Genomic DNA, 12477 nt, shown 5'->3' with positions numbered 1-12477 from the left:
GGGGCGCAAATTACTTGCCTTGCCCCGGGTGCTGACAACCCACGCTACACCACTGTTGGAAGGTACTGCATACCATGAGGATCATCTAAGCATCCAGTATTCTGGATTTAGCAGAACCCCTAGCTATGAAACTAATCATACAAACAACACTGTTCAGTACCATTCTGTAACTGGCCTGCTCCTTCCATGATCAGAAAAGCTACCTTCTAATAGTACATCTGACTTGTCTGGATTGATCTTTGGTTTATTGGCCTTACATATCCATTACAGTTTGCAAACACTGATTCAGCACTCCCATTATTTAACCTTAATGTAACAAAAAAAGAGAACTTATGTGATTGCAACTGGAATCTCCAGCTGAACTGATTTGTACATGTTATGAAATGATTTTTAAAAAGACTTTTCCAGCAATGCTGTGTTGTTTGATGTTGCATTTCCCCCCATTTATTACATTATTATGTTTCATTTCACATTTTTGTAAGTTGCTCTCTGAAAGTATCCTAAAATGTAGGTATAAATATATTAAATAAATAAACATAAATGTATAGGAAACTAGATGGACCCTAAACTATAAATACAATAATGTCCCAGGACATTATTGGCTGTCTGGAATTGGCTGTCTAGGTCAGGACTGAAACCACTAAAATAACAGTCCCAACCCATACAACGTATTCAGAAGATACTGTCAATAATATCAAAAGCTTTCTAGAGATGCTGAACAGGGTAGGCCACAATGCATTTCCCTCTCCTGGTATAGCCCATCCATCTGGTAACCAAATGAGTTTTTGTAATGAAGCTTAATTGAAATACAGTGGTTCTTGAACGTAATCCATTCCAGGAGTTTGTTCGACTCCCAAAACTGTTCGAAAACCAAGGCACTGCTTCCGATTGGCTTTAGGAGCTTCCTGCACTCAATTGGAAGCTGCGGAAGCAGCTTCGGATGTTTGGCTTCCGAGAAAACATTAGCAAACTGGAACACTTCAGGGTTTGCAGCGTTTCAGAGCTGATTTGTTCGGCAACTAAGCCGTTCGGGAACCAAGGTACCATTGTAGATCCAGAAGGGTGGATGGATTTGTATGGCAATCACTCAAAGACCATGCATTGTTTTCATTGGGGGGGGGGGTATGTCAAAAGAAGAAGTCTTTAGAGGTCTCACAATTGCCTCTTTCAACACTACTAATAGTCAAGGTGCATAATGTGCAAGGCAGTTGGCTACGCTCTGCCAAGCACCTTGCCCATCCCCAGGCTGCAGCAAAGTCAAATTCATCCATCAAAGTAAGAATGGATGGTTCACTTGAATATATCCATAAATTGAAAATAGGAGCTGATCTATATACTAGATGCACCCATATATTGAACAGCACAACTAGTACCATGTAATATGCAACTGGTGACGAATCTAAACTTATTTATTTTTATTCCATCTATCTTTCAAGAAGCTTAGAGTGGCCTACAGTTTCAGACCATAGCCCTGTGAAGGATATGCTCAAAGACAGTAACAAGCGCAGGGTTAGTGGGAATTTAAAACTGGGACTTCTTGGTTTATGTCAGGTGATGTACACCCTCTAGCCACCCTATTCAAAAACGAGGCAGCTATTCTCACCTCTAAACTGTGGCCAGTCATTTGGCTACGAAAAGGACCTTTTGAAGTTTCAAGAGGTGGAGAGGAAGGTGAGCTTCCTCCAAGGCTGTGGCTAAAGGAGTCGTTTTCTCTTTAAGAACATCTGCTAGGCCGCTGACGCTCGTCTGATTCAAAGGACAAAACGTCACAGAAAGAGGCTACGGGTGTCGCCTCCAATCAGCTCAAGCGGCGACCCGAAGGCGAGACGGCAGGAGGCGAGAACGCCTGACGTCGCACGCTTGTCGAGCGCCCGATTTAGCCAATCAGAGCTATACAAATAGTCGGGGAAGGCGGGAGCGCGCGCGCGCGCAAGGATGTCCGTTACTGCCAGGCTGCGCGCGCGCGCCTAGCGAGGCAGGCGAGAGAAGAGTGAGCGCGCGGGGGGGACTGGCGGCCCTCAGATACCGACGAGCACGAGGCGGTTACCCGCTTCCCTTTCCCGTAAGAAAAGGCGACGCTTCGGCTGCGCCGGCCTCGGAGGAGAAGAGCGTGCGAGAGAGAGACGGTGCGCTTGAGCTCGCCCCTGGGCGAAGCGACCGCGGCGTCGGCTTCGACATCTTCTAGGCCGCTGTGGGCGGGGCTTATTCGGACTCGGCCGGCCCTGCCGGGTCCCGCGCGCTTTCAGGATGTCGGCACAGGCCCAAATGCGCGCGATGCTGGACCAGCTTATGGGCACCTCCCGGGACGGTAAGAATGATTGCCTGCTGGTCAGGCTCGGAGAGGGCGGGGGCGCGTCCCCCTCGGTCGCGGGGAAAGAGAGCAGAAGGAGCAGGAAAGGCCTACTGCGATGATTGGCAGGTCCTGCGCCGCGGATCCTTTCTCCTCCTCTTCACGGGCGGGGCTTAAGGCAGGGTGAGAGGCCCCCGCTCGGGAGCCGCCGCTACGATTTGTAAGAGGGACGTGTGTATGCCGATGCGGATGTGCAGGGAGCGGGAGAGGGATGCATCCTACTGCGAAGAAGAGCGCCTCTTTGGTCTGCAACGCACGCAGGGGCAACGTTGGCAGTGAAGTACTCAAAAGGATATGGGCTGCACTAGTTAATTATTAAATTCCCCGTGCCAGTCTTCATTTTGGCTCATCAGTGAAACAGCAGTTCACCTTATTCTGACCGGGGTAGCGGGGGGCATCAGGTCATTTCGGTCACTTGTAACTGTCATATATGTTTTGCCTACTGGAGATCTGACCCAAACCAGCATTTCAAGTCAATCTTGTATAACTAACATTGCAGAGAAGCATTTTTAATAGACATTTTAGGCATTGTCTGGATCTGTTAAAAATTCTGCATTTATGTATTTTATTATATTTTGTATTTATATCCCACCTTTCCTTCCAAGGAGCTTGAGGTACCATACATGGTTCCCACCACCCTTTCCATTCATACAACAGCCCTGTGAGGTAGGTTAGTCTTTGAAACAGTGGCTGGCTCAAGGTAACCAAGTGAGCATTGTGGCTGAGTCAGGATTTGAACCCTGGTCTCTCAGGTCCTAGTCCAACTCTATCCACAACACCACACTGGCTCTCCTGAGGAGTTCATTTGTTTCTAGCTTTTTCCTTTTAAGTTCACTTTGAAAATCAAAGGTACCTGAAATAAAACACCTTAGAAGTACATTCTTTGAAAAGGGGCTGTTTTGACCACATGTCTCATAGTAAAAGCAGCAGCAGGAGTAAGCAAATATTCTAGTGGCCTGTTCATAGATTTGAATAGAATTCAAAGCATTCATCCATTAGTGAGCTAATATTAGTCCTTACTGAAAAAGTTATTATTCCAGGCACACAATAGGTTATTGAGGAAGGGAAAATGTTGAACAGTGAACGTATTGCTATATTAAAAGTAGATATTGATACATATTCAGTCTTTTAAAGATACTTAAATAAAGTGATTCAACAACTTGCATAGGCAGCTTGCTCAGTCTAGGATTCTATGAGTCTTTCTTACCGTTTCATCTAAATCAGCTATAATGTGTTTTGTCCTTGGGGAAATGATGATGAGCTTCTCCTGGCAGCCTTTTAAAGTATGTATGTCCATATGAGCCCCTATCCACTTCAGTATCATTGGAATAGCATCACATTACAGTACACCCCACCATATATGGGCATGGTGGGAAGGCTTTTGTGAGAAGTTAGATTGTGAGAGCATCCCTACCAGTTTCAGAGTTGGCACACCAAGCAAGTCTTGGGCAAGAAGCAAGGCTGAGAGCTTTATTAATTTTTCAAATTTATATTTTTATAGCTTGGTTGCTTTTCCTATCTTTTTTCAATTTTTTATTTTGTTTGTTTAATGGAAAGCTGAGCTGTAAGCATTGTACAACTTAAAAACGATAATACAACAGAAATCCAATAAAACAGTACTAACAAAATATTAAAAATATAAAAACAAGAATTCAGGAAATTCACACAAATAAAATACAGGGTCTGAGATCATAGGCCAGGAAGTGTCTGGACAAAGACATATGTTTTAACAAGTCGCCTGAAGCAATTGATTGTTGCTTCATGTATGGCAGAAGGCAGGCCATCCCACTGCACACTGACAATAACAATGTCACCAAACTGTGGACTTGGAGTTGGGATGCTAAGTGTGGAAGTGAATATGCTCTACACAAAGTTCAGAGGTGGTTTCTTTTAAACTAAAATAAATTATATTGTTGCGCTGTTGCTTGATCAGGTGAGAGAACTTTCTTATTTAAAACCTATGTGTTTTACTTTTTGTCTCTTTCAGAGCAGGGGATTTGTTCTTGGTCAACTTTCACACATGCTGGCTGTGTTTTTTATGCAGAAACTTTTTAAGGGCAATGGATGCTGTTGAAGAGCTCTTACCATCAAAAAGTTCTTCCCAGTGCTTAGTCAGAATCTCCTTTCTAGTAACTTGAATCGATTGCCTTGGGTCCTAGCCTCCAGGGCAGGAGAAAACAAGCTTGCTCCCTCTTCCATATGACAGCCCTTTAGATATTTGAAGATGACTATTAAATCTCCTCTGTTGACTCTTTACCAGGCTAAACATACCCAACTCCTTCAGCAGTTCCTCATAATGCTTGGTTTCCAGATCCTTTATCATCTTGGTCACCCTCCTCTACACACATTGCAGCTTGTCAGTGTCCTTAAATTGTGGTGCCCAGAACTGGACACAGTACTCCAGATGTGGTCTGATTAAGGCAGAACAGAGCAGTACTGTGACTTCCTTTGATTGGGACACTAGATTTCTGTTGATGCAGCCTAGAATAGCATTAGGTTTTTGTTGTTGCATCACATGGTTGACTCAAGTTAACCCCTAGATCCTTTTCACAAGTGTTACTGGCAAGCCAGTTGTCCCCTATATTGGTGCTGCTGGTTCTTCCTACCTAAGTGTAAAACCTTACATTTGTCCTTATTAAAATTCCTTTTGTTTGTTTTGACCTAGTTCTCCAACCTGTTAGGGTCTTTTTGAATCCCGATTCTGTCTTAGGCAGCATTAGCTATCCCTCCCAATTTGATGTCATCTGCAAATTTTATGAGCCTCCTCTCAGTTAATTAATTCAAGACATTTATAAAGATGTACAACAACGGGCCCAGGATAGAACCCTGCAGCACCCCACTTGTCACTTTTTCCCAGCATGATGAGGTACTCTGCATGAGCACTCTTTTGGTTCAGTCAACCCATTACAAATCCACCTAACAGTAACTTCATCCAGCCCACATTTTACCAGCTTCTCTGCAAGAATATAATGGGGTGCTTTGGCAAAAAGCCTTACTGAAATCAAGATAACACTATGTCCATAGCGTTCTCCTGATCCACCAAGCTTGTAACGCCATCAAGAAAGAAAATGAGACTTGTCTGGCATGACTTATTTTTGAGAAACCCATGCTGAGTCTTAGTAATCATAGCATCCTTTTCTAAGTGGTCACAGCCTGACTGTTTAATTGTCTGTTCTAGAACCTTTCCTGGTGGTGTTGTCAAACTCACTGATCATTAGTTACCTGGGTCTTTTTTCTCTTTTTTAAGATGGGTACAATATTTGCCCGCCTCCAGTCTTCAGGGACCTCGCCTTCTCTCAAAAAGTTCACAAAGATTATAGATAGAGGCTCTGTGATTCCACCCACAAGCTCCTTTAGTACCCTTGGGTGCAGTTTGCCAAGCCCTGGAGATTTGAATTCATTTTAAAGTATCTAGGTGTTCCCTTACCACTTTTTTCCGATCTTGGGCTGCAGCTTCCTCCTTACATCATTAATTCTGGTATCACCATGTTGGGCACTGCTTTCTTCTTGGGTGAAGACAGGCAAAGTAGATGTTGAACAGTTCTGCCTTTTCTTTGTCTTCTCCATGCAGAGAACCTACTACTTGCTTATTCTTTCTCTTGTTTCAAACACAGCCAAAGAATCATTATTATTATTAACCTTTCTTGCAAGCCTGAGCTCATTCTGAGCTTTGGCCTCCTGACCTTTTCACTGCAGCTTTTGTCTACCCTTTCTTCATTATAAATTTTCAGAAGGTTCATCCATGAAGGAAAATTTGGCACATTAAATGCAGAATGAAATTTTGAATGGTGGCCATCAGGGTAAAACTCTTGGTGAACTGCTTAATTGCCATTCTGCATACAGTGGTGCCTCGCAAGACAAAATTAATCCGTTCCGCGAGTCTCTTCGTCTTGCGGTTTTTTCGTCTTGCGAAGCACGGCTATTAGCGGCTTAGAGGCTATTAACGGCTTAGTGGCTATTAACGGCTTAGCGGCTTTAAGAAAAAGGAAACAAACTCGCAAGACATTTCGTCTTGCAAAGCAAGCCCATAGGGAAATTCGTCTTGCGGAACGACTCAAAAAACGGAAAACTCTTTCGTCTAGCGAGTTTTTCGTCTTGCGAGGCATTCGTCTTGCAGGGCACCACTGTATTTGCTGCATAGCATTTTGAAGTTGCTTTGTTAAGCTACATTTTAAAGTTAACCTGTGTAATTGTCTCCTTCTATGGAGATGCTTATAACACTGTATCTACAGAATCCCAATAGTTACAATGCAGTACAGTAAAACCTCCGTGAACGTCCGCCTCGTCTAGCGTCCATTCCGGCGAATGTCAATTGCAAACCCGGAAGTACCGGAATGGGTTACTTCCGGGTTTGCCGCTTGCGCATGCGCAGAAGCGCAAACCGTTCTGTGCGCAGACGTGGGGCTTTGCCCTGCGTCTTTTTTTGTTAGTGGCTCGGGCTCTGGAACGGATCCCGGATGCAAAACAAGGTACAGCTGTACCAATTAAGCTTGTTCGTGAACTCTGAACTGTCTATTGCATTGTTTTATCAACTTGTAACTGATTAGCATCTCTAAACTATATAGGATCCCTTAAATGGAAGGGATTCCACTAATATTAGTATTGTATTTCTAGAAATAGGAATGGAGGAGGAAAAGTTATTGGTCAGTCTGAAAATAGTAATTATCAAAAAGTTGAGATGATTAAAAAATAATTGTGGATATCCTCTTAAGGTCATACTTGTTCAGATATTGAATATCCATAATAATACTGAATAGTTTAAAATGTAATCTGAAGAAGCAAATACACAAGGCATATTTAAAATGACTTTGTAACTTAGATATATTTACTATGGCCTAACCTGATTTAATACTTACATTGGTTATACTTAGAGTTGTAGTGAAAATGAAATCTGGTTTTTGCTTTTGGTATATGATGGCCCCCACTGAGTTAAGATCTGGTGGATTATGAATAATTTAATTTTTAGAGAGAGCTGAGTTTTAATATCCACGAAAGGTGTAATTTGTATATGTAACAGTTATCCTCACAGGCTTTTCCTAAATGAGATGTCATATAATTAATTGCTTCCATCTCTACCAAGTAGTATATGGAAATATGGTTTGGGCCAGAGACCTTGGGAAAAAAGGAAGCTGCTGTTTCTAAAGATGAACTCATGGTTTTGTGATCACATACATTCATTGCTACAATTGCAAGAATAAACCTCTTCATTAGAACGTTGTAACGTATAGCAGTAGATTAGTAGAAGGTTATTCCTTTTCACTCCAAAATTACTAGGGGTGCTGGAGTACAGCAATCAGATTTTATCTAAAATTGTATTTTAAATAGCTGAGCAACATTCTGTTTTTAGTTTGTTTAAAATTTGGCAAGTCTGTCATTAAAGAGTTTACTCATATGTAATGATTTGCATTTTGATATAAGTTGCAGTAATGGGAAAAACTAGACTTTCTTATGGAAACAGTTATATTTACAAGCAAGTCTGGAAAAAATACTTCAAATTCTAGGCATCAGAATCAGTGTTTTTGAGCCAACATCATATTATTTGCTTTCCGGGCAGTCTGGAGGAAAGAGGAGGGAATAAACAAAACATAGACACCTAGGAGTTAAAATATTTTTCCAGTCATAGTTTATAGGAGGCTATTTTTCACTAAACTCCCCTGAATAACAGGCTGACACATTGCTACCAGGCACAAAATTATTCAGGTTTCCCACCATTCTTTACATTCAACATGTATTTCTAGATGCTGTAATGAAAATGCTGGCAGAGTTTATTATATACAAACTGAACAATCTGGCCCCTTGTTTTATTTATAAAGGTTCAATGTATCTATGCCTGCCTACTTCATTCTGCAAGGGAGTGTCAGAAAGGCCCCGCATTCGCCGAGCCGTGAGTTATTGCTAACTTTTCAGATGTGTTAATTAATGTGGAACAACGACTTGTGTCTTTAAAAAGAGAAAGAGGGGAAAACATATCAGTTCCTCAAATCTTCTGCAGTAGCAGGCATGACTTAAAGAAGCTCTAAATTTTCATTAGTATAAAATGGTTAAATTTATAGACTTAGCTTCTGAAAACCTATTGTTGAACTACTATGAAGCCATTCTAGTTTGTGAATTACTAATCTAATTATCCTCTTGATTTCTGAAACAAATGTTTAAGTGGAATAGAGCCCATATGAAAATGCTCATTTGAGTTCTGCATAGGGCAGATAGCTAAAACTGAAAAAACATAATGGAATTATTAAGTCTAGAATTTTGAGTGTAGAACCACTGCATAGGTTCACTTAAAGTTGCCTATTTCAAGTTGATTGAAATAGGATAGTGATTACATTTATAATAGCAAGCTTCTCTATCCTCTGAGGTGAATGAGGTTGGGATGAAGTTGCAAACGTACCATTTTCCCAGCAGCTCTCCTCTGCTTCAGTAATTCACCAGTAGGTTTTCATTATACATAATTATAATTTAAGGGGTAAACTAAAAACAAACAAACACTTGAATAACTTGAGTTGTATAACTGCTGCTGCATCTTTAAACTGGAAATACCTTTTGCGGGGACCTCATATTCAAATCTGAAATAGTAACTATTCCACTGTCCCTTTTCTTGAAGGAAAATAAATCAGTAGCCAGGTGTTGAGTTTTCCATTTAGACCTAATATTTCCAACCTTGTTCACAGATGTGATTGATTAGAGTTGCAATTGGACTTCAGTGTGTGGTAAGCAGGCTGACATGTTTGTGTTTATAGAACTCTTGTTTGTCATTAATGTAGATGCAGTGTGTTCAGCTTATGGGGTTTTAGCTGTCTTAAAATAATGCTGCTAGGGAGAATTTTATTTTTTCCAGTGTTCTAGGTTTATAAAAACTCTTCAGTATGTTTGAACCTGCCAAAGTAGGTTGCTGTGAATGATGTCTTGAAGAAATGGCTTCTGGCAACCAGTAGACACTCAATAAATGTATTGTAAATGCTTGTAAGGCTGTTCATACTAATGCCAAATGCTGTCCACATGAGCAGGAATAAAAATCTGTTGCATATGTACTTGTATTTTTGAGGCAGTTCTCATTCCATATAGTCCTGTTTTTAGCTTTCTTGCATTATTTGAGTATTGTGTGGTACATAAAATAATTACCAGATGTAATTACCAAGGTTAAAATAGTATCAGTTCTTCAGATTCTAATTTTTTTTGTGTGTGAAATGAACAAAAGTGAAACTACACTGGTTTTAGAACATTATGTGTCTAATCAGAAATGTCTGTTTATGTGTTACAGGGGATACTACCCGCCAGCGAATCAAATTCAGTGATGACAGAGTGTGCAAAAGTCATCTTCTCAACTGCTGCCCTCATGATGTCCTCTCTGGAACAGTGCGTATTTTATTTTCTACTTTGGAGATACATTTTCCTTTGTTGCAAAAATAGCATTAAGTATTAACCATACAGGTTTTAGCAATTTCAGGTCCCAGTTTGTCTGAAAATATGTAGAGGTGTCAGACCAGTTTATGGCATTTCTTGTTACTGATGTACACACACATTTACATAAATTATGAGAATGATTAATTAAGATACTGTGGAAATGAAATCCCTATTGATGATTATGTCTTTGAAATGATTGCAGCAGAAACTAATACAGTGTTGAATTTTGAATCAAAATATGTTATAAAACTGGAGGCAGAGCAAAATAACATCACTTCCCCACCCCAAACCCAGCAGAACTGTTCTCATGATGGTAAAATATTTTGATCTGCCGCCTCCTCTGGAATATTAATTGATCTGCTAGACCCAATTTATTTGCTTTCTTACAGAATCTCTGCTTTCTTATCTTGCTGTACTGAATTATTCGTGTTGCTAGTTTGCCATGTTAAGTCACCTTTCCACTGTATTTGTAAAATATGAGTTCTACCATCTCTTTCCAGTCTTTGTCCAGATTTCCAAATATATTTTCTCTGTCAACAAGAAATGAATGCACTTTGTAATCATGCTTATGTCTAATTTTATCAGTTGGAAGTAGGATCATGATGTTGAATGAATCAAAGCAGCTTTTAATTATGAACCCTCTTAGGCATTGGTTTTTATACTCATTTGATCTTTCCTTACTCTGAATGAAAGAATTTTGCATGAGTGCCTAAATTGGAGGTCTCTGACTTTGTATTCTCGGAGCCTGCGTTCTTTTCCAGACAGCAATCTAGGGACATTCTTTGAGGATTGTTGGGTCCTGTAACGTTGGTAGCATCTAACAATCAGGATTTCAGTTATGAAGCATGATTGGTCAGGCATAGCAAGAGCATTCACATTAAAATATATCTTGTCTTAAAACGTTTTTCTTTTTGCCTGTGGTATCACTTGTAAAAAACATAAACCATACCTTCATTTACCTGGAGCCAGATAAAATTACTTTAGCAACTAGATCCAGTCTGCAGACTACCACTTGGGCATCCCTGAACTAAATTAAGACCACTGCAAACCTAATTCCAAATTTCTCAGTTCAGTCTGAATCCATGAGCTACAGGAAATATACATGCAGCACAAATTCTTTTTTGCTGTTGTTCTTCATCTTGAAAGGTGGACACAATGAATACTCTTTGATAAGCAGGGGTTCAAATAAAGCTTCCTTAAAAAAGAAAAATTCATAAGATAGCTGAGTGATGTTATAGAACTCCTCTAAGAGGATGGAAAGACCAAATACTAATCATAGAGTTGGAACAGACCCCAAGGGTCATCTAGTCCAATCCCCAGCAATATAGGATATTTGATGCAAGCTGTTAGAAATCTGTTAGAAACTTAGTTGCAAATTTAAGGTAGTGTCTCTTAAGCACTAGTTCCTTCATTGCTGCTTTATTGGGAGCTAAACCTTAATTTCAGTTTGATAGCTGCTTAGATAAAAAATCAAGAATCTAGATTTGTCAGTGTGAATGTGCTTCTCTCAGGATAATGAAATATTCACTTCTAAGCTACATTTTCCCACTGCCCTCACCACACACAAACTGATATTTAACATTGAGTTGCCAGTGATCTTTTAGGAACATTTTTACTTTATAACATACTTTAGACTGCAGATCTGGGGCATAATTGAGTCTCTCATCCTAGAATTCACTGCACATAAAAACCTATGTGTATAGGAGAAAGGTTTTAGTATAGCCTGACTTGCTGCCTTTTTATGTAGGGGACATTTTTTCCTTGTGAGGGTGGATTTGAGAAAATATAATAAGGTGACTGTTAGGACCACAGAGTGGGATGGGGACACAAGAAAAGGTTAAGAGAGGAAGAAAAATGAAGAAAAACCAGAGGAACTTGCTTCTCCCACCACACAGTAAGTAGCCCAGTTGAGAAGGGGAAAGAGAGTATTCCTGTTTGTTTGTTTTTATTTTGAAGATTTTTAACCCACTGTTCATTAAAGATAATTCCAGAGTAGGATTTTCAAACTACTGAATGCTGCCTCAGATGCTTTAGTGGTCAGCCAAGCTCTGTTGTTAAAAGCTCTTTTTTCCCCTCATGTTTGTCTAAAGGCCAAAATAGGTATGGTTTGTTAAAACATTAGTTGCCTTAGATAGGCAGACCTTCAGGGTCCCAACAACCTCCCAGCATCCCAAGTTCTGTGGCAAGAACTGTACTCCACAAGGCAAACAAGAAAAGCAAATCTGATGGCATAGGAGCAAATGGTGTTTGAGTAAGGAAAAGAGTGACATAGAATTTTTATTTACACTTCAAAGATTTTATCATTTTATATCCTTCATTATCAGATAATCTAGGAACAACATATATTTCTCCTGTGGTCCTTCCCCATTTCCTCCCACCTATGTTGTAGGCTTTTCTGTCTAACGGTATTAAAGTAAGGGTACCCTACTGCATGTCATGTCAACCAGAGAAATACAAATGTTTCAGTTGACTTCAGGACAGCTGAAAATCTGTAGCTGCCCCAGTACTGTCCCTCCCACAGCTTGGAGAAAGGGCAAGATCTTACCTCCGACATAATGCTGGCTTTTAAAGGCTCAAAGTGCCTCAAAAGCACTGCATGATATCAGGGACAAAACACCATCACCCACACAATTCAGTGAGGCAGGCGGGGGCTTGTCCTCTTGTACTGTGCTTTGGAAGCATTTGCAGTGTCTGACTTCAGGGACAATCTCCTCGCAAACTTGCAG

At 40.5% G+C, this 12477-nt stretch overlaps 1 protein-coding gene across 3 annotated transcripts in view; it reads left to right on the top strand.

Annotated features, from left to right (window-relative positions):
• Positions 1–12477, top strand: part of LOC308457756 (putative RNA-binding protein Luc7-like 2) — a 29173-nt gene that overhangs the window by 3345 nt on the left and 13351 nt on the right. Inside the window, exons 1-2 of one of the 3 annotated variants that reach the window (XM_080971920.1) lie at positions 1979–2308; positions 9609–9703. In XM_080971920.1, coding sequence (XP_080828046.1) covers positions 2248–2308; positions 9609–9703 — 156 coding nt within the window. In that variant the 5' untranslated portion in view covers positions 1979–2247. Of the gene's footprint in view, positions 1–1978; positions 2309–8163; positions 8235–9608; positions 9704–12477 lie in introns of those variants that run through there. The other 2 variants (XM_080971921.1, XM_080971922.1) reach the window with 2 other exon arrangements.

Source organism: Podarcis pityusensis, assembly GCF_964106645.2.
Source record: "Podarcis pityusensis genome assembly, chromosome: 10".
NCBI lineage: Eukaryota > Metazoa > Chordata > Lepidosauria > Squamata > Lacertidae > Podarcis > Podarcis pityusensis.
Note: the sequence above shows the minus strand (reverse complement) of the source record. Positions and strands in the feature narration are given on the sequence as shown.